General features: G+C 50.2%; 1 protein-coding gene across 2 annotated transcripts in view; it reads right to left on the bottom strand.

Annotated features, from left to right (window-relative positions):
* Positions 1-3,712: 3,712 nt before the first annotated feature.
* Positions 3,713-22,538, bottom strand: part of LOC144781044 (acyl-coenzyme A thioesterase 1-like) — a 208,070-nt gene continuing 189,244 nt past the window's right edge. For both annotated transcript variants that reach the window (XM_078659663.1, XM_078659662.1), the window contains one exon: positions 3,713-6,783. In XM_078659663.1, coding sequence (XP_078515789.1) covers positions 6,184-6,783 — 600 coding nt within the window. In that variant the 3' untranslated portion in view covers positions 3,713-6,183. The remainder of the gene's footprint in view (positions 6,784-22,538) is intronic.

Here is a 22,538-nt window from a genome sequence, read left to right as displayed (position 1 = left end):
CTTTCAATACATAACCAAGTACATATTACATAAATATGTGGCAATGCTGCTCCTCTGGGACTATCAAGGGTAAAGTACACGGAAAATCATTGACGTAGCCAAATTGCTTTTCTGACTAAAGGAGTCTTTTGCCCCTGCCAGCCAGTTGGCAAAGTCGTTTTGAGATTAGTTCTTTTTAGAGGCGTAACTTAACTTCCAAGAAAGCAGGCTTCAGCAATACATACTTTGAAACTCTGGTCTCCATGTCTTTGGAAGGAAGCTGGACAGGTGCCATTTTACCCAGGGTAAATGCTTACAAATCCCTAAGCAGTTGTGTTCACTGTAAACGTACGATTCCGGGTAGTGAGGGAGAAGTCCAGTTTTTAGGTTCAGTAGCCATGACTGCTTCCATTGAAAAAGCCAGAGAACCTCACCTGAAGTTCATTGAAGTGGAAACTCGAGGGCCACTCTTAGTCAAAAGCAGACAAAAGCTCCTGGCTCGGACAGAGAACCAACTGAGGTATATCCAGATGACTTGTCTGCTTGGGTACTTGTCCTAACAACAGTGTTTAATACAGTCGGTGGGTGACCACGAGGTGGTACCTGCATTCTGGACCCACAATTATTGTTCCCATTCAAAAAAAGGTTCTCAAAGTGACCCGGCAAACTATCCTCCAATCTCCTAACTTGATGGTGTGGGAAACACTTATGGTAAAGTAGTACTCACAAGTTTGGAAGCATGGCCAGAGAGAATAAGATCCTGTCACCTCTACAAGCCAGTTTTAGAAAAGCTCAAGGCACAATCAAGCATGCCTTGAGGCTGAAGAATAGAAGCATGAAATATGTAAGTATAAAAAATGTGACACCGTTTAGGACTTTTATCGACCTAAAAAGAGCCTTTGGCTGTGTCGATAGATCTATTTTGTGGCAGAGTTTGCTCAATCTAGGCGTCAGATAAGTTTGTACCTGCCCTAAAGCAACTTCATCTTGGAAACCAGCTCCAGTCAAAGGGGAAGTCACTCCCAGTTTTTAAATAAATCCTGTTTTAGGGCAAGATTGTGTCCTTGCACTTCTCTTATTCAATCTTTTTATTATTGTCGTGGACAGAAGTCTTTTAGATTTGAACCTGGATGTCCTAACAACTGGGGGAGATAGAATACTGATTCTGTTGGCCTATGATGTATTTCTCTTGTCCTGCAGTACAGAAGCTACTCAGAGGAGTTGAGGAATAATGCTTAAAAAAGAACTTAATGATGAACAAGTAAAATAACAAATTTAGGATTTTAAATGCACGTCGAAATTTGAAGAATGCATTCAAACTCCTTATGGCCTTGTGTAGTGCTGAATATTTTGACTATCTGGGGATTAGATTCGACGAGAAGTTGTCTTATGCAAGGAGCTAGTAAAAAGTGAAGCCATATCAAGCCAACACGCTAATTCAGTTTTTTGGTTCTCCTACAAATGCGGCTGCAGATTAATTGATCCCAGTACTCAACTGAAATCAGTGGCTGAAAGCTCGTATACAGCAGAACTCTGGCCAGAATGGGTAGGTTGTAAACAGATTTTTATATAGTTTATTACACTTAGGACCAGGGACACCCATGGCCCCATTAAGCATGGAACTGGGCATGAAGATTGTTGACTTTAGCTCTTAAACCAATCCTGTGTTGGTTGCAAATTTGGACAAATCCAGAGCAGTCTTTTTATTTGAAAGCCATGTGTGAAATCTGGCTAAGCGAGAGCTCTAGTAAACTGCCTTGGTTCAGCCACACTGCGATTGCTCTAGTGGCTGTGGGTTGTACTTAACTGTATACCAAGCATGAAATAAGGACCCCTCAAGTAGGGATTAATTCAAGGGCAAATAACGGACTTGAATAAAAGCGAAGCAGGGTGGGCGAACTAATGTCACTTTTTATTTTATTTTAAACCCTCCTCCCAGTTTCAACAGTATATAGACTGGTTATTTCCAGAAATTAAAAGGTTTTGTTCATAAGGTTTACGTTAGGTTCTTTACCAGTAAATACCTATATTAATAACTGGTCTAATAAAGTGTTGGAACCTGCACCTTGTAATTCTAAACAAGGAGGTGACCAAACTATTTTGCACTGCATGCTACTTTAAACCAATTCCTTGCACACAAAGAGGCTTTATCTACGGCCCTTCTTTATTAAATACAATATAAGACACCAAAGGCTACACCCCCCTATGCCTCAGAGCAGATGCCAATGCATTTTTTAATTCCGTTGGTTTCATACATCTCTGCTGCTTGGAAAGTTACTTTGTTGAATGATTAAGTATGGATGATATGTTTTTTTTTTTATATGGATAGGGTTCATTGTAATTTTAAATGTTATGGTAATTCATATCTTAGGATTGATGCCTTAGATTTGTAAAGCCAAAACAATAACTTGAAAGATGCAATATTTTATATTTTCCTTGACCTTTGATTTAGACTCTCTAATCGTTTTATTGTTTGACTGCAACGATACACATGGAATACAGCTCAATGTGTTAATTTTTAATGGCTAGTTAACTCAATCCAGACAGGGCAACTTCTTAGCTTCGCCGTACTTTTAAAGTCGATGCACTTTACTACCATTAAGATAGGTAGTAGTAGCACCCATTACTGAACTCTCTAGGAATGTACTGTGTAAAATCTTGTTTTTATTTATGGTTTTCCCAAGATTCCATTTTATTAACATCACAAACGATTGTTAAGTAATTTAATTAAAGCAAACAATACTAAATCTTAAATGCATGAACAACCAGATGATTCCGATCATCCACTTATTTAATATGAAAAGACTAGATGGGGCTATTTAAAAAAACACAGGGGAGCTAGCAAAATACCTTGGCTCACCTTTATTAAGAAATCCTTCCTGTCCATTGGAATGGGAGATCTGTGGGCTAATCCGGAAGAGAGCTCTTTGGTAACACCTAAAAAAAGTCTTGATCAAAACCCTTAAAGACTACCACTTCAATCTATTGCTGAGGGACCCTAGGGCAGGCATATTTACATCATCCTTTCTAGAAGTCAAACAGCAATATATCTTAGAATCTAGCATAGATGACATACAGCCCCCCCTTGCTAGAAAACTCTATATGCAGTTTAGGCATGGTGTACTCCCTCTAGGCGCTGCTACATATAAATGGGGGGGAAGCTCCATGAAGGACTGTCCGTTTTGCAGAAACTGTACGGAGACTGACCTGCATGTGCTGTTTTTTTGCCCTAACTACAATGCAATTAGACCTTGTTGGCTACGACAGCTCTATAGGCATCTAGAAACCCCTCACTGCCTACAGGCTTACAGGATCCTTAAATTCGACACTGCTATGCCAACTGTGTATTCAGTCTCCCGATTCCTGATTTCTATGAGGTGTGCTCGTTGTTCGCTTCTAAAGAAAGCCCAAACCTAAATCACCCACTCTAGGCATCCGTTACTTTCTGGGGTTCTCTATTTTTAATCGGTCTTAATATACATGAATTTTGTACTTTATGCCTGAGATACCTAGTGCCTATCAGTATTTTTAATACTTTTTTAACATTAATGTTCTTCAATTTTTATGTGTAGATAAGCTTTTTTTATAGATCAACTGTATCGAACTTCTAAATGTTTTATCTGTGCTTTTATGGTCTTGTGAGGCCGAAATAAAGTATCTCTTGATTTGACTTGAAAAACACATAGGTGGTAAAAATACTTACAACTAAATTTAGAGGCTAATGAAACCAGCCACAAACTTAGAACATTTTATTTCAAAACAATATACAGATTGCATGATACAACATTCTTCTTAAATTAAGCATTAACATGCTTAAAAATTCTCGTTTTCTCATCATAGAACATTCAGAACTGTGAAAGGAAACAGTCAATGTTGCTTCTCCTCAAGGTACCCAATACTTTTTTTTTAATTAACTAAGGATTCAGCTCTGACTATTTCTCTTTAATGGGTTTACTAAAATTATCTGTTGTTCTCCCAACGAGGTAGTGCTGCAAACCTACTTTTGTAATACTGCTCTTCATACTCCACTAGCAGGCAGGCTGCAAACAAAAGGTCATAAGTAACTAAACTCATTTTATGGCTAGTGTTTATGGCACAGTGTAGGCACAATTTGGCAGTGGCAGCTAGAAAACATCGTGCCAGTGGCTTTTGAGCTCACTGCTTCAGTGGAAGCCTACACAGCAAGCTAAAAAGGCATGACAAAAATCACATGTTTACAAGCCCGTGTAGTTGTTGTTCATGTACACAAAAGCAAATGAATATGCGAAAAATATAAATGTATCCATATGTACGTACATCCATGAACCCTTGTACTGGACTGTACAATCTATTTTCTTTTCCCCTTCACCTTTTCGCTGACAAAATGTCCTAGAATCAATCTTTAGCATTGTTGAACTATCAATAGAGGATGAATGCATTAAACAATTGAGGGCCAGATGTAGGTGGCCAAATACCGAGCGGTAACTCGGAAATTCGCAGAATTTCTACGTTACCGACCGGTATTTGGCTGAGAGCAATGTAGATGAGTTTCAACCTACTTGCAAAATAATAATTACCACCAACTTCAACTTAGTGGTATGTAGCGATTTCCTTTAAAAAAACACTTTTTTGCTTTTTTTTAAAGTGCCATGTGACACAGATCCATGCCCTTAGGGCATGTATGTGCTCCACATGTGCACACATGCACATTTCAGGGGTGCAACAGGGTGTCCTTTGGACACCCTGACACCCTTGAAATAGCTCCCGCTATTTGCGATTCTGTAATACCGAATCGCAAACAGTGAATATCTTCCCATTCATTCCTATGGGCCTCCTATCCCATAGGAATGAATGGCTAGGTATTCCTTAATAACTAATCTCAATTGCCGATTCGTTATTAAGGAATATTAAGGAATAGCTACTATTTTAGCGATTCCTACCTACATTCAATTTAGCGAGTCCTTAATAGCGATTCAGTAAAAATCGCTATTAAGGACTCGCTACATTGAATTTACCTACATTTGGCCCTTAGTTTCCCCACAGAACACTACTACTGGATTAGAATACATGAATTTCTGTTGTTGGTTACGTTTCTATAAACAAGGGAAGGAATTCTATTTTACTCAAAATAATCAAAAGTGGAAAAAAATGTAACTATTTTAATTTACTTATTTCCGCCATAAGAATCCATGCACAATTATGCAAATTGTAGGTGGGAAATATTGGTTCAGGATTTCTTATAACAGTATTTAAAGGAAAATAAATGGAATTTAATGAATTATTGGTGAAAAGGCCTCAGGAATAAAGGAATTGTGGAATCGTGGTGATAAAACCTGGAGGAAAGCATGGGAGGCCATTCCACTTTTTTGACTACATGAACTGGGACTTAGCTCAAAGAAAATTATCAGATATGGGCTACTTAGATGTTAGGAAGATTGTTGACATCATAACACAGAATTATGTTGTCTACACTAATTAACCTTGATTTGAGTTCCTGGTAGGTGAACAAGACTGGAAATTAGGAGTGTGACAGGAGATGAGGGTCGAACGATGGATGGCAATGGATCCTAGTAGAATATTACAAGCACAAGGCCTCTTCATTTTCATTGTCATTCTAGGTGACATTACATAAGAGCAGGGATTAAACAGAGGTCTGCAGTATAGCTGATACTGCAAGGCAGTGACAAAATAAGGCGATGTCTTAGAAAAACATGAATAGAAATCAGAGAGTTGACATCACATAAAACTGGCCCAAATTAAGCACTGATGACAACTAATCCAATAGTACAAAGTTGAGAAGAGGAAAAAATTTTTAAGGCGGTCTAAACTGCTTCCCAGGAGGAGAAACAAGGAGACAACATCAGTGGCGGAATAACAATAAACGGGGAACTACTGGAATAGTCAGTGTATGACTAAGCTTTGTCTCTATGGCATTGAGTAAAAAAAATGTTTTAATGAGTTAGGCAGTGAAACTATGCAACAGAAAATTAACTTAAATCAATGTCATGAAAGAATCAGATTCGACATGCTGCATGTCGTACAAAAGCAATATATGTTAGAAAGAAAAAATTGTTGACGGTCTCCATTGTATTACAATAGTACCCAAGTTCTCCGAACTCTAATAGTTTGCTTGGAAAGTAAATAAGGCACATCGGTAATTTCATTGCAATCAATAGTGGTGTTTAGCATTTGGGAGGAAAGAAACGTGTATTAATATCAGCCCAATTATAGTTTACTGGGTAAAGGTTCCTTATCCAAATGTTTTCGGAAAAAGACTTGTATTTTCTTCCAAGCCCCCTCCTGTGCCCGAGAATGGGCTCCCGGTTCTCCTCCCCACACGACCGGCATGCCCACGAGCAAATGCATTGAGGCAGCACACATTGGAAAATATGGAGGTTCAATGTAATGCCCCGCCCCGGGGTAGACAACAACTTCTGGCCTTTCCTTTCCATGTGCCTGTACAATGTTGGCAGCTGCATTAGCCATGAACTCACTCTTCCAATTCTGGTCATCCTCTCCGACAATAAAAAGGAATTTCCCCTCAGCCTTCTCAACTGGAATCAAACTTTTGCGGTTCTCTGGTGCCAAAGGGTCGTCCAAGCAATTTACGATGTTTGCAATACCAGGCTGTGGTAAAGTGATGCGCTTTCCCTCTATGCCGATTGGGGCTAGAACTAGATCTTTGTAATGTAGCGCAGCGCCAACAGTGGTGATAGCACCATTAATGGTGGCAGTCGCAGTTATTCCTTTCAGGAGAGATGCCATGCTGAGGACAAGGTCACCTCCTTTGGAGTGTCCCAGAAGCCCGATTCCTGGACCCTTGACCTGGAAGGAAGACAAAAAGATTATACAACATTTGGAACAAGAAATATTATCGAAGCAAAAATAAAGGTTGGGTGAGCAGAGGTTTAAAGACACTACTGGTGCCAGAAGTATCTTGTAGGAAAAAGAGGCCATATCCTTTATACATACTAGGCACTACCGGTCTGCCCTCCTCACAATTTCTAACAGGCAGCAGTTAACAGGGCAATTAATGTGTTGTGGCTGTCGGGTCAGGCTGTGCAGCTGAAGCATTAGGTATTACATCTTTTTCTCACCTTTGGGAACAGCTGTCGGTTAGTTTCCTGGCCCCATAAAGTGGCTCTAACTCAGACCCAGACAGACTTAACACAGCTTCAACGGGGATGGGAAACTGCAATAATCTGTGACTTACACAATAAGGAATGAACCAGAATGCTCAAGCGTGTCCATACTTCATTACGCAATACCAGATTCTGGTACACCCAGCCCAACTTTCTCCATATGTCATATCTCACCCCACACCGGCTCAACATGATACACAGCACAGCTGACAAAGAGTGCCCCAGATGAAAAACTAGATATTCACATGACCTGCTCTTGCATGGGGATTACACATTACTGGGGGGTGGGGACAGCGAACTTAGAGCGTACACTAGACATTCCTACGACATTTTAGGACTATCTCCAGCTACAAAAACAAAAGGCATGGGTGCTAGACTCTTGAGCTTGGCTCTGGTTTTGGCCAGACGGGCCCTTGCCATGCACTAGATGAACTCCTCACTGTAGGAGTAACAGAGAGTTCGTGCACTGGGCACTAGTGGAGAAACTTACACAAAGAAGAAGTCTGCTACACCGTCTGATCGAGGAGAACTGGGCCATTATGGTATCTTTTGTGAGGGTGGAGGAAGAAGAACTGTAGCTCTCCCTGCTCACAGACCAGGGCTCAGACAGATCTGGCAGGAAGGAGATGGAAGGGGCACTGTTGCCAAGCCCCCATGTGCCACACAGATGAGCACCAACACAGGTATGATGGGGAGGGGGGAAATGGTTATATTTCATATTGGTACCCTAATATAGGTCCAGGGAACATTGTACTCTTTTCCTACATCATCTCCCATATGAATGAGCCTTATAAGGACAGAACTCCTAATAAGGACAGAACGCCTTATAAGGACAGGACGCCTTTTATGGACTAAACCTTTCGCCTAGTTCCATGCAGAGAGAGGGGTTTTCCCAATCGATATTGCTAAGATGTCATCCTTAGCACATATGAATAATTTATGAGAACACTGCCCAGGGGGGATACTTCACCTCTCCTATCTATGCGCAAGGTTTAATCCCAGACGTCATCCTCATACTAAACAATGGCTAACACACGCACAAGGACTGTATAAATACAGCACCTCTTGCTATCAGTACTGGGGAAGGAACCTAGACTTCAAGGTCGACACACTGACCAGAGTTGCTGAGACTCCTGCATGCAGTTGCTCCAGCGGACAGTGGTCTGAACATCCCTTGTGGGGCGTCCTACTCGAGACCAGGACGAGGTCCCACACTCATTATTCAGGTAATGGGGTTCAACTAAATCATAGCGGGATACTTGGCTCCTAGGCGTATTAGCTCTTTCGCACCTACTCACATGCTAGGTACACTTAGGTACAGCTAGACAGGTATCTAAGGAGTATGTGCTTTATTTTATTAATGCAATTTATATTCATGTATATGTTCATGATTATTGCAAAATGGTAGAACTGTACTATTCCTTTTTATTCACTGTACTGCTGATCTATATCTCTGCTACTGTGTAACAGTTGTAGCAGCGCATATATTTTACACTAGAAGAACAATAGTGCAATAAATTCTTATTGTAAACACGCTCAACTGTTTCTTCTGTGGATCTCTCCGAGACAAAATGAGCAAGCACGAGTGACGATGTGAAAAGTAGTATATTGTTTCCACGAGTCTGAGGAATCAGGGTTGTTATGTTCTGAGGTTGCCACAAACTAATCTCTCTGATAAAAGGAGATTCTAGTGGCACTGTGAGCTAGCTAATGCAAACAAGGCCAACATATGCGGTGGGGGTGCACAGAGTCAGTCTACCACTCAACCCACAGTGTATGTTGTCCAAAAGCTCAGGTCCTGCAGGGGTACTATAGGAACTACACTACAGAATAGGTGACCGTGGACAAATGCCTATAGTTATGTTATAGTTATCTGTTGTCACACTTTCGTCAAGGCATACTCTTTTCCAGTATATCTACTCGGCTATTCCCGGGGAGAAATGTCCCCGGGAAAAGCCGATTAGGTACATTGGACGAGGGTTCGCCCTGACGAAAGTGTGATAATAGGCCACTCTATACCCGGAGGGACCATGATGAAACATTATAACATCATAGATAGATGCAGTAGAAGGACACCAAATAGGTGGTAATATAGTATGTATTAATGTTCTGCACATTGCATGGCATGCAAATAGAGTGTTCCTAATAAGGAACCTATAGGAGTGCTACCAAAGAAACTAGGTTCCCACTGTCCTGACGAAGAGCCAGGGGGCATGGCTCGAAACATGCTGATCTTGAAAAACGCAGGCTCATCATAACCTCGCTTTTTTCAAAACCAACTCCTAATTTTTAATCATACCGACTAGAGGCAGGAATGAAGTAGGTAGACCTACTAGTCAGGTATTTTCAACTTAGTTTAGCTTTACCCTCCACTTCCCTCCTTGTAAGATCTTCTTAATCATTGTATATTACACCAAAAAAGTGCTCCCACATAGACGTAGGTCGCAGCACGCTCAATCTTTAGCGGATCGGGATGGACCCGATGATGAAACATGCCAACAAGTGTCAACGCTGGTGGGTGAGGGTTTTATAGGAAAAACAATGTTTTTCTTCCTTTTTGGAGAGTTATGAGATGTTTCCCACTGGGTTCCCATTTTTGCACTCACATTTAATTAGCATATTGACACTTATTTGATATAATAACACATTTACCAACTAATTATGTGTGGGGCAAGGAGTGCAGCAAGACAATATGGACAATTAAGGAAATTGTTTGGGCTACTACGGGGACACCAAAATAAGAGGGCCCTCCCAGTCAGTTAAACTCACCATTGAATAACACTGCTTAGAAAATGAGGGACCTGAGACGACAGGCCAAAATAGGTAAACACGGAGGTTAACTATTGATACTGGACATTAGGTTAGTGCAGGTACAGTCGAGGAACCAAACCACCAAATTATATTTGAAAGACACTGAAGATATACATATGTAGGGCACTACAACAAAAACTGCAGTTGGGAAAGAGATACATTAAATACACAACTTGACCGATGGACATTACATAGGGCCTGATTTAGAGATTGGTGGTTATCACATCCTCCTTATTTCAAGTGTATTAGGATACAATGCACTTGCAACTGGCGATGGAATATCTGCCACATATGTGATGGAGTCCTCTTCCACCAAACATTAAATTAAGCACTTGGGGGCGTGGCCGAGGCGTCAAGATGGCGGTCACACTTTAAGAGTGCTCCGGACTCCCCATCCGTCATCCGCCTCCATCCTACCTGCTCTGGTGTCACTTCTTCGCAATCAGCACCCTGCCTGTGTGCCCCGCTGCAGCCGCTCCCCGCAGAGTGTTTTCTGGCTCCCGGGGCTGTCCCCGCGGCTCCCACCGCCTGAGGCGACCGACGCCACCGCGAAATGGCGGCCCTCCGCATGCCTCGGGGGTGATGGCGACTCCCTCCTGGGAGCCTTACGACACTCTCCTGGGCTCCCCGTGTTGGTCAGGGAGCCGCTTGCAAGTCCTGGAGCCGGGGCCGCGGTCGGAGCTGCCTGGCGCTTTCTCCTTGGTCCCGGGTGCAGGAGCTGGCGCCCGCTCCTTTACCAAGATGGCGGCCCCCTGTGCTCCCCCGGATTGCTGCCTCCATCTGCTGCCTGACCTCCCTGGCGCCCAGTGGGGCCTATGAATCGGGCGCCTTCCCGGCCGCCGAGCGCCGATCCTGCGCTCCCTGGGACGCCTCCTGCTGGCCTGCTGTAGCTGAGGACCGACGAGTTGAGGTGAGGGGCGCCACTGCTTGCGGCGATTGGTCTGGACACGCCCCGACTGACCAGAGGGTCCTGACATCGCGCTCTGGGTGGCACGGAGGAGAGTGAGGGACGGCGGCGGCCCCCCCGGTGGCCGTGCCCCGGGCCTCATCCTGTGGAGGGACGCTGCCCTGCCTGACTGTCTGCCAACTTGCTGGGGCCCCCCTCATGCCATTCTTGAGGGGTGACACACCTGCGAGGGGCCTTGAACTGTTCCACCGACTTCCTGCGGTTTGGCGCTCCGCGATCTCCGGTGACCCCTGGGGGCCCCCCGCGCACGGCCGGAGACCCGAACACTGGCGTCGGTGTGGTTCTGACCCAGTTGGACGAGCAGCCACCCAGCCGGAGAGACCTACACTGCGATGAGAGCGGTGCCCTTCCTCTGCCAATCGAGACTGCTGTGACTGCGGCCCGCCTCCCTCTTGCCCGCCTGGCGGGTCTCCTGGGGTTACCGATCCCGCCTGTGCTGCCTGCCACACCGCCCTTACCCATCTGAGTCTGGGGCCGCCCTCTGTTCTGCTCCCCTGTGGTCCAGTGTGTCACTGATCCACGACGTCCTCCCTGCGCTGTTTGGAGCCGCGGCGCCTGTCCTCGCATCAATTCCACAGGCTTTGGTTTCCGGGGGCTGACGGGGCATGGGAAAGCCTCGGGCTGCGGCGGTCTCAGTGCCAACCGCCCAGACGACCCTGGACAAATTTGCCACTCTGGACCGAGGGGCTGGAGCGGACAGGCCGCTGGGCCCTGTGCCCGCTGGAGGAGACCTGCAAACTATCCCCACGGGATTTCGACCTCGCAGTCGTCGGTCGAGGCCAAGATAGGGGAGGTTAAAGTTGATGTGTCTCTCATCCATCAAGACCTCCGCAAGGCCACGGAGCGCCTCACGGAGGCTGAATCCCGGATCTCCACGGTTGAGGACGACGTCTCCACCATCAAGGCCCAAATGGCTCGTCTTCAGTCGCAGACAGCTGAGCTCCACCACCGCGCCGAGGATGCGGAAAACAGGGCGCACCGAAACAACCTGCGCCTCCTGGGATTCCCGGAGAGGGTCGAGCGGTCAGACGCGGCCACCTTCCTAGAGGACTGGATTCGGGGCTGGATGCCGAAGGACAGGCTCTCCCCATGGTTCGCGATAGAGCGTGCCCATCGCTCCTTGGCCCCCGAGCCTCCACCGTGAGCCCCTCCTCGCCCCTTCATCCTTCGTGTTCTTCACTTTCGAGACCGGGATGCCATCCTTAGAGCCGCACGGGAGCTGGGACAATTACACCACCGGGACTCCAGGATAATGGTCTTTCACGACTACTCGAGAGAGGTCCAGTCCCAACGTCGTTCCTACGAGGAGGTGAAACAGAAGTTGCGGACGTTGCACATCCGCTACGGACTCCTCTTTCCAGCCCGCCTCAAAGTCTTCTTCCAAGGCCGCACCCTCTTCTTTGACTCCCCACAGGCGGCATGGACTTGGGCCACGGAGGAGAGACCTCTCCAGCTGCGGATGGCCCGTTCCCCGCCCGAGCTGTCCTGGACCGTCCGACCACCCCGGCGCCCAAGCCTAGGAGGCGTAGGACCGGGTCCCGCAGAAAGGGGACTCGTGGGGTGCTTCCCTCCTGCTCACCGGGCCCCGCGGCCCGACGGACCTGCCCTGAGACACAGCAACGGGACCCTGCACCACCCTCTCGGACTCCGTCCCTGATTGACCTACAGTCAGCCCCTGGACCTGCTGCCACCCTGCGACATGCCGCCTCAGACACTGACCTCTCCAGAAGCCCACTGCTTCGGGGCTCCGAGGGTGACTCTGACTCTGGATTGAACGTGACTTCGCCCTGACCTATCTTGTTTAGGCCCTGGAACCTGCGCCCTTGCCGGAAGAGCCGGGTCTGGCTCGGTCATGTCTGCGAATCCACGCCCTGCTGACCATCGTGGCCCAACGTCTGGAGACATGGACTCCTTGCACCGCCACGGAGGCATGGGCCTGTCCGCGGACTGTTTGCTCCTGCTCCTGGGTTGGGCTGACTCAGGGTTTTTTCGTAGGGCTCTGCTGCTTCCCACCCTGCTTTATGGAGGAGGCTCTCCTTGGAGCACCAACACTTGGCTGAGTCACCCCTGTGGCACAAGCCGCTTCATCGACACGATATCCGTCTTTCTCCTTGTCTATGAAGTGACATTCCTTGTTTGACACCAGTACATCCTACAGTATGGAGGGGGGTCCTCCTCATTGGTACTCTGACCATAGTCTCTGCCCCCAGCTAACCGTTTTAGTTTAGCATTTGCTGTATTAAGTTGTACTTAGTTCAGGGCGACAGATGCTTCCCGTTCCGAAGTATAGGGTGGGGGGAGTTGGGGGATTGGGGTGGGGAGGGGACGTTGTCCCTCATGTGTTTGTTGTTTTCGGCCGCCTCTGTTGTTGTTTTCTCATCGCTGGTCACCTGTCCTCTCCTTCATCCTCAACAGTACACCCCACTTTGTCTCCACACGACACACTCTGGTTCCCTGAGATGGCCTCCGCTTTACCAACTGCTTGCGTGCAACGCCCCTCCCCTATGGCTTGGGCCTCACTGACCGACTCGGGACCATATTGCCCCACCTCAATGTGCACTCCCGTGCCCCGCTGTCCCTTGCACTGCCCACGTGCGCCCTTGCCTGCACCCCGGGCTCCCTACTGAATCCGGCTCTCCCCCGGGACTGGGAGGAGGCCCCTACAACTCATCCGCCCCATGCCAATAACTAGTCCCCCGTATGCCTTCTACCTCTGACACGCCACTTCACATCCTTTCCTGGAATGTGAATGGCCTACTTGACCGCATCAAACGCACGGCGGTGCTGCGGGCGGCCCGGCGCCTCCTCCGTGATGCCCTGCTCCTCCAGGAGACCCATCTCCTGGGGTCTCAGTGTCAATTCCTGACGCGTTATGGATTCGACCGGGTCTGGCATTCCGGCTTCGCCAGGGGCTCCCGGGAAGTCGCTGTTCTTCTGCGGCGTGGGCTCCCGTTCACTGCAACCCAGGTTGTCACCGATACTCAGGGTACATACGTGGCAGTGTCGGGTCTGATCGAGGGCTGCCCCTTGAATCTTTTATCCATGTATGTCCCCCTGACCCTCCTATCCTCCTCTCTGAAACACTTCACGAGCGTGGTTTCCTCCCTCCCTCATGGCCTCACAGTTATAGGGGGGGATTTCAACGCGGTCCTCCGACCACCCTTGGATGTTTCGGGCCCACTTACGGCGCAGAGGCGCGCAGATGCGAGTTGTCTTGACAGCTGGGCCTCCGCACTGGGACTTTGTGAAGTATGGAGCGTGTGGAATCCTCGAGTGACAAGATACACTCACACGTGCGCGGCCCACCGAAACCACTCGCGAATAGACCTGATCCTGATGCCCGCTATGGACTGTCAGCGGGTCTCGGGCACGGAGATCCATGCCCGTGGTATCTCTGATCATTCCCCCGTTGATGTCCGCATTCGGTCCCCGCCCGCAGGCCCTAGGACCACCTGGCGTCTTAATGCTTGGTATCTGCAGGATCCCGACCTAGTGGACTCCCTCGGACAGGAACTCCGGCACTATTTCTCCTCCAACGTGGGTTCGGTCTCCTCACAGGGGACGCTTTGGGAAGCCGGTAAGGCGGTGCTCCGGGGAGTTGCTAGGGGACTCGTGCACGCCAAACGCGCAGCTCAATCCGCCCAACTAGCACAATTAGAGGCCACGGCTCTTCGCCTAGAGCAAGAACAACTCCGATCGGACACCTCAGACTCTTCCAAACGTCTGACTCTGGTCCGGGACAAGATCCGACGCCTTTCCCTAGAGTCCGCTAAGATGCTCTGGCGTTCCTCGATCGCCCGTATATATGGATGGGGCGACAAAAACGGGAAGCTGCTCCACAACTTGATCTCCTATCCGAGCGCCCACCGCATCGTCCCTGAGATCCATGCGGCGGACGGGACTTGTCATGTGGCTTCCCAAGCCATCGCGCAAACTTTCGCCCACTACTACGAAGCCCTTTATGCAGCGCGCCCCCCCCGGTGCTTCCCTCGCTGGCCTGTTGGCGGACTCCGGGACGACACTGCCTTGCCTTCCGAGGGACGTGGCGGACACCCTGGATGGCCCGCTTACTGCGGAAGAAATCCACTGGGCCATCACCTTTCTTCACTCCGGCAAAACACCGGGACCGGATGGTTTCCCTCAGGAATACTACGCCGCGTTCCGGGACGATCTGGTGCCCCACCTGACAGAGCTCTTTCGCCAAGTGGTGGAAGACAGTTCCTTCCCTCCCGAATCAGATGTGGCAACCATCGTGGTTATTCCCAAGACACACCCGCCCTCCCTAGACTGCTCCGCCTTCCGGCCCATTTCCTTGATCAACACCGAGCTTAAGATATTCGCCACAGCCATAGCCCAGAGGCTTCGTCCCCTTCTGCCTGAACTGGTCCACCCTGACCAGTGCGGCTTCATGCCGGCCAGAGGCACCCGAAACAGTATCCACCGTCTACACCTCGCCCTGGCCCACCGTCACCGGCTCTCCCCTTATCTTGCCCTTCTCCTTCTCGATTTCGAGAAAGCATTTGATACGGTGGACTGGGGATACCTGGGCGATGTTTTGGAGAGGTTTGGCTTCGGCCTTCCCTTCCGCCGCCTGGTCCGGGTCCTCTACCATGGCCCCAGAGCCCGGGTCCTCGTCAACGGTAAGCTCTCCACACCGTTTCCCATCCGCAGGGGCACCCGCCAGGGGTGTCCTCTTTCCCCCCTCCTATTCGCTTTGGCTATGGAGCCCCTGGCGGCGCTCATACGCCAAGACCCCCTGATCCACGGCTGGCAGTGGGACCGGAGCCAGACGGATACTATAGCCCTATACGCGGACGACGTGCTGCTCTATCTAGCTGAACCGGAGTGCTCTGGCCCCAGAGTACTGGGAGTGTTGACGGCTTTTGAGCAGGTTTCTGGCCTCCGCCTTAACCCGGCGAAGTCCACCCTAATCCCCCTCCACCCTTCCCGATCCTGCTTCGATTGGCAAGCTGTGATTCCCCTCCGTAAGCTCTCATTTAAATACCTAGGGGTATGGATAACCCTCCTGCCTGAACTCGAGTGGTCCCTCAATTTTGCCCCCTTGGTCGCCCGGATGAAACATGACCTCCGTAATTGGCAATCGCTCCCCCTCAACCCGTTGGGACGAAGTGCCCTTTTTAAAATGATGGTCCTCCTGTGCTTTCTATACATTCTACAAAACACCTCGATCCCTCTCTCCAGAGATTGGTTTCGAGAATTGGATAGTGCGCTGATTCGATTTTTATGGGGACAGGGGCGCTCCCGCTTGTCTCTCTCGCACTCCCGTATTCCCTCCTTTGATGGCGGTATGGGCGTCACAAATCTGTATGCCTATTACTTGGCCACCAAACTAATTGTGATTCATGACTGGTTAGCGGGAGGGTGGTCGGATCCCTCCTACAGGCTGGAGCTTACGGTTCTCGACGCGCGTCTACAGGGTTTCCTTTATGGTACCCCGATCCCCCGGGACCTACCCTCAGTCACCCTCATGGCCTGGCGCGCTGCTCTTCGTCTGGTGCGCTGGGACCAGAAATTGACCAGACAGATGCCCCTTTGGTGCGGCACATGGCTAAGCGAGACCGCGGCCTTGAAGGGGTTCCCCCAGTGGGATCTCGTGGGGGTATCCCTACTTGGCGACGTGTGGGTGGGCGACCACATACGTTCCTTTGCTGACCTGCGGCTGCGCCACTCAATTCTACCCTCCCAATTCTACAAATATTTACAACTCCGCCATGCTCTTCACACTCAGCTCCCCACGCCCACTTCCCTGCCGGAGTTCAGCCCCCTGGAGGCCCAGGTCATGATGGGGCACCTGGGGAAGGGTAGGGTTTCCCGAATATACCGTACCCTAGTTAATTATTCCCCTGCCTCCCTTGACCACCTCAGATCGTAATGGGAGGAATATGTGGGCCCCTTGGATGAAGCGGACTGGCGATCTGCCCTTATGGCGCCCAGAACCGTTACTACGTCCTTGAAATTACGCCTTGTCCAACTTTACTTCCTTCACACAGCGTACTTGTCGCCAGTCCGACTCTATCGAGCAGGGACATGGCCCGCCTTGGCATGTCCCCGCTGTGCTAGTACCCAGGCTGATTTTATCCACATGGTGTGGCTTTGCCCCGCTCTGGAGTCCTTCTGGAAAGGGGTTGAGCGAGAGCTGACGAGTGTGTTGGGTTGGGTGGTCCCCCACGACCAGAGACATTCGCTCCTTGGGGTCTTTGATGGTTTGGATGGCTCTCTAATGGATAAACGCCTCTTGGGAACGGCGCTTGCGGTAGCGAAGAGAGACATTGCAGCCCTATGGACCCAGAAAGCACCACCGACTCTGGCGAAATGGAGGAGGGGGGTTGACTGGTGTGGGGCCCAGGAGGAGTCCGTCTTTGAGGCACGGGGCTCCCCGGAACTCTTTGCCAAGATTTGGGGGAAATGGTTTGGCGTGATACCGCCATGATGACTTTGACACTGTGCCGTCCTCATTGGGAACCAATACCTTCATTAATGCATGTTACTACGCTATGTGATGTTGTGGGAGATACATGGGACTGTCTTACAGATGTAAATGACCTAATGCGAATGTTTCCTTCAAAAGTTTCAATAAACAAAAATTTGATTATCAAAAAAAAATCAAGCACTTACGTTTGATAAACTGAGCACAAAATATGCAAACTATGAATTACTGATTATGTGAGGCTGGCAAGGCACAAGCAGTCTCTCAAGCTTGATGAAGAGATATATACAAGACTGTATGTACCCCATTCTGTTTTGAGTCTCGCTGAGTCAGTGCGCGTAGGGGAGTTTTGAAAGTGCTGCTGGCTGGCCTAGTGCTTGCGTTCACCTTTGGGACCTTATAAGTGTTTAGCCACGCAACAGTTAATGTTGTTGCACCAAGGATATTGTGCTGCATAACTAAATACTTAGAAGGGCCCAAAAGCGAGACCTATTGGCTATGCCAATGCTTGCTGTTTTATTGGTACTGAATAATGGACTGCAAAGATTGTATCTCGAGAGAAGGAGACAGATGAAATGTTATGAGATTAAGATACCCTAATAGAAGGAAGTCAAAGCGGATCATATAGAGTACTGATAAATAAATAAATAAAATGGTGAAAAGAGCCAATGCCTTCTTAAGGAACTATAAATATAATCATAACCACACTTGAAGTAAACTTCTTGATAAAAAAGACCGCTTTTAAAGGACTATTAGCAATTCGAGTTCAAGGAACTAGGCGTAGAGTAGGAAATCAGTAGATTAACGGTTGCTGCAGTCCACTGAGATGTCAGAAGCAACATATGCAGAGTCCTTGGACGTGCAGTCACAGTGCACCAGTGCGGTATTGCCAGCTACTGCCTAATGCAATTGAAGGAACGAGGGAACCACCAGGATGGGACACACTCTTGGCCAAGAAGCGGGAAAGCAGACATAGGCGTTCTGCATCCTCTGCAGCAGCCACACGGATTCTTCCATGACCTTTTTCTCCTCTCACCAACTGGATAAAGTCGCTGTGCTTTTCTCCCTCATATGCGACATATGGAGAAATGTAGTGTTCAGCTCTACTCTCAGACCAGCATCCGGCTCTGGGCTGGGCAGTGGCAATAATGTCCAGTCTCACACACAACTCCCCACACACGCAACCACACACAACCACACACACACACAACCACAACCACACACAACCAACCACACACACACAACCACACACACACACAACCACACACACACACACACAACCAACCACACACAAACACACAACCACACACACACATACACACACACAACCACACACACAACCACACACACACACCACACACACAATCACACGCAACCAAACACACCCACCCACAACCACACACACAATCACACACACAACCAAACACACACACCCACAACCACGCACAAACATAACACACAACCACACACAACCACACACACACAACCACACCCACAACTACACGCCCACAACCACACACACAACCACTACACCCATACACACAACCACACCCACAACCACACCCAATCAGACAACCCTACACACACACCCACATACACACACAGCCACATACACAACCACACACAACCACACACACACACAACCACACACACAACCACACACACAACCAGCCACACAAAAACACACAACCACACACACACATACACACACACAACCACACACACAACCACACACCCAATCACACGCAACCAAACACACCCACCCACAACCACACACACAATCACACACAACCAAACACACACACCCACAACCACGCACAAACATAACACACAACCACACACACAACCACACACAACCACACACAACCACACCCACAACTACACGCCCACAACCACACACACACAACCACTACACCCATACACACAACCACACCCACAACCACACCCAATCAGACAACCCTACACACACAGCCACATACACAACCACACACAACCACACACACACACAACCACACACACACACCACACACACAACCACACACACACACACACACACAACCACACACCACACCCACACCCAACACACACACAACCACACACACAACCAGCCACACACACGCATAACCACACACACACACACATAACCACACACACACATATAATCACACACAACCACACACACACACAGCCACACGCACAGCCACACACACACAACCACACAAACACAACCACACACACAACCAACCACACACACACATAATTACACACAACCCCACACACACAACCACACACACACAACCTTTTTTAGAGCCTAGCCTCGGGCGGCGGCGGTCTCAGTGCCGACCGCCCAGACGACCCTGGACAAATTTGCCACGCTGGACTGAGGGGCTGGAGCGGACAGGCCGCTGGGCCCTGTGCCCGCTGGAGGAGACCTGCAAACTATCCTCCACGCGATTTCGACCTCGCAGTCGTGGCCAAGATAGGGGAGGTTAAAGTTGATGTGTCTCTCATCCGTCAAGACCTCCGCAAGGCCACAGAGCGCCTCACGGAGGCTGAATCCCAGATCTCCACGGTTGAGGACGACGTCTCCACCATCAAGGCCCAAATGGCTTGTCTTCAGTCGCAGACAGCTGAGCTCCACCGCCGCGCCGAGGATGCGGAAAACAGGGCGCGCCGAAACAACCTGCGCCTCTTGGGATTCCCGGAGAGGGTCGAGCGGTCAGACGCGGCCACCTTCCTAGAGTACTGGATCCGGGGCTGGATGCCGAAGGACAGGCTCTCCCCATGGTTCGCGATAGAGCGTGCCCATCGCTCCATGGCCCCCGAGCCTCCACCGGGAGCCCCTCCTCGCCCCTTCATCCTTCGTGTTCTTAACTTTCGAGACCGGGATGCCATCCTTAGGGCCGCACGGGAGCTGGGACAATTACACCACCGGGACTCCAGGATAATGGTCTTTCCCGACTACTCGAGAGAGGTCCAGTCCCAACGTCGTTCCTACGAGGAGGTGAAACAGAAGTTGCGGACGTTGCACATCCGCTTCGGACTCCTCTTTCCAGCCCGCCTCAAAGTATTCTTCCAAGGCCGCACCCTCTTCTTTGACTCCCCACAGGCGGCGTGGACTTGGGCCACGGAGGAGAGACCTCTCCAGCTGCGGACGGCCCGTTCCCCGCCCCGAGCTGTCCTGGACCGTCCGACCACCCCGGCGCCCAAGCCTAGGAGGCGTAGGACCGGGTCCCGCAGAAGGGGGACTCGTGGGGTGCTTCCCTCCTGCTCATCGGGTCCCGCGGCCCGACGGACCTGCCCTGAGACACAGCAACGGGACCCTGCACCACCCTCTCGGACTCCATCCCTGATTGACCTACAATCAGCCCCTGGACCCGCTGCCACCCTGCGACGTGCCGCCTCAGACACTGACCTCTCCAGAAGCCCACTGCTTCGGGGCTCCGAGGGTGACTCTGACTCTGGATTGAACGTGACTTCGCCCTGACCCATCTTGTTTAGGCCCTGGAACCTGCGCCCTTGCCGGAAGAGCCGGGTCTGGCTCGGTCATGTCTGCGAATCCACGCCCTGCTGACTATCGTGGCCCAACGTCTGGAGACATGGACTCCTTGCACCGCCACGGAGGCATGGGCCTGTCCGCGGACTCTTTGCTCCTGCTCCTGGGTTGGGCTGACTCGGGGGTTTTTCGTGGGGCTCTGCTGCTTCCCACCCTGCTTTATGGAGGAGGCTCTCCTTGGAGCACCAACACTTGGCTGAGTCACCCCTGTGGCACAAGCCGCTTCATCGACACAATATCCGCCTTTCTCCTTGTCTATGATGTGACATTCCTTGTTTGACACCAGTACATCCTACAGTATGGAGGGGGGTCCTCCTTATTGGTACTCTGACCATAGTCTCTGCCCCCAGCTAACCGTTTTAGTTTAGCATTTGCTGTATTAAGTTGTACTTAGTTCAGGGCGACAGATGCTTCCCGTTCCGAAGTATAGGGTGGGGGGAGTTGGGGGATTGGGGTGGGGAGAGGCCGTTGTCCCTAATGTGTTTGTTGTTTTCGGCCGCCTACGGGCCGCCTCTGTTGTTGTTTTCTCATCGCTGGTCACCTGGCCTCTCCCTCATCCTCAACAGTACACCCCACTTTGTCTCCACACGACACACTCAGGTTCCCTGAGATGGCCTCCGCTTTACCAACTGCTTGCGTGCCACGCCCCTCCCCCTATGGCTTGGGCCTCAATGACCGACTCGGCACCATATTGCCCCACCTCAATGTGCACTCCCGTGCCCGCTGTCCCTTGCACTGCCCATGCGCGCCCTTGCCTGCACCCCGGGCTCCCTACCGAATCCAGTTCTCCCCCGGGACTGGGAGGAGGCCCCTACAACTCATCCGCCCCATGTCTAACTAGTCCCCCGTATGCCTTCTACCTCTGACACGCCACTTCACATCCTTTCCTGGAATGTGAATGGCCTACTTGACCGCATCAAACGCACGGCGGTGCTGCGGGCGGCCCGGCGCCTCCTCCCTGATGCCCTGCTCCTCCAGGAGACCCATCTCCTGGGGTCTCAGTGTCAATTCCTGGCGCGTTATGGATTTGACTGGGTCTGGCATTTCGGCTTCGCCAGGGGCTCCCGGGGAGTCGCTGTTCTTCTGCGGCGTGGGCTCCCGTTCACTGCAACCCAGGTTGTCACCGATACTCAGGGTACATACGTGGCAGTGTCGGGTCTGATCGAGGGCTGCCCCTTGAATCTTTTATCCATGTATGTCCCCCAGACCCTCCTATCCTCCTCTCTGAAACCCTTCACGAGCGTGGTTTCCTCCCTCCCTCATGGCCTCACAGTTATAGGGGGGGATTTCAACGCGGTCCTCCGACCCCCCTTGGATGTTTCGGGCCCACTTACGGCGCAGAGGCGTGCTGCGGCGAGTTGTCTTGACAGCTGGGCCTCCGCACTGGGACTTTGTGATGTATGGAGCGTGTGGATTTCTCGAGTGACAAGATACACTCACACGTCCGCGGCCCACCGAAACCACTCGCGAATAGACCTAATCCTGATGCCCGCTATGGACTGTCAGCGGGTCTCGGGCACGGAGATCCATGCCCGTGGTATTCCCCCGTTGATGTCCGCATTAGGTCCCCGCCCACAGGCCCTAGGACCACCTGGCGTCTTAATGCGTGGTATCTGCAGGATTCCGACCTAGTGGACTCCCTCTGTGGAAAAGTAA

The sequence above is a fragment of the Lissotriton helveticus genome, chromosome 9 (genome assembly GCF_964261635.1).
Source record: "Lissotriton helveticus chromosome 9, aLisHel1.1, whole genome shotgun sequence".
In the NCBI taxonomy this organism is placed as follows: Eukaryota; Metazoa; Chordata; class Amphibia; order Caudata; family Salamandridae; genus Lissotriton; species Lissotriton helveticus.
The sequence above is the reverse complement of the archived record's forward strand: the minus strand, read 5'-3'. Positions and strand labels throughout refer to the sequence as shown.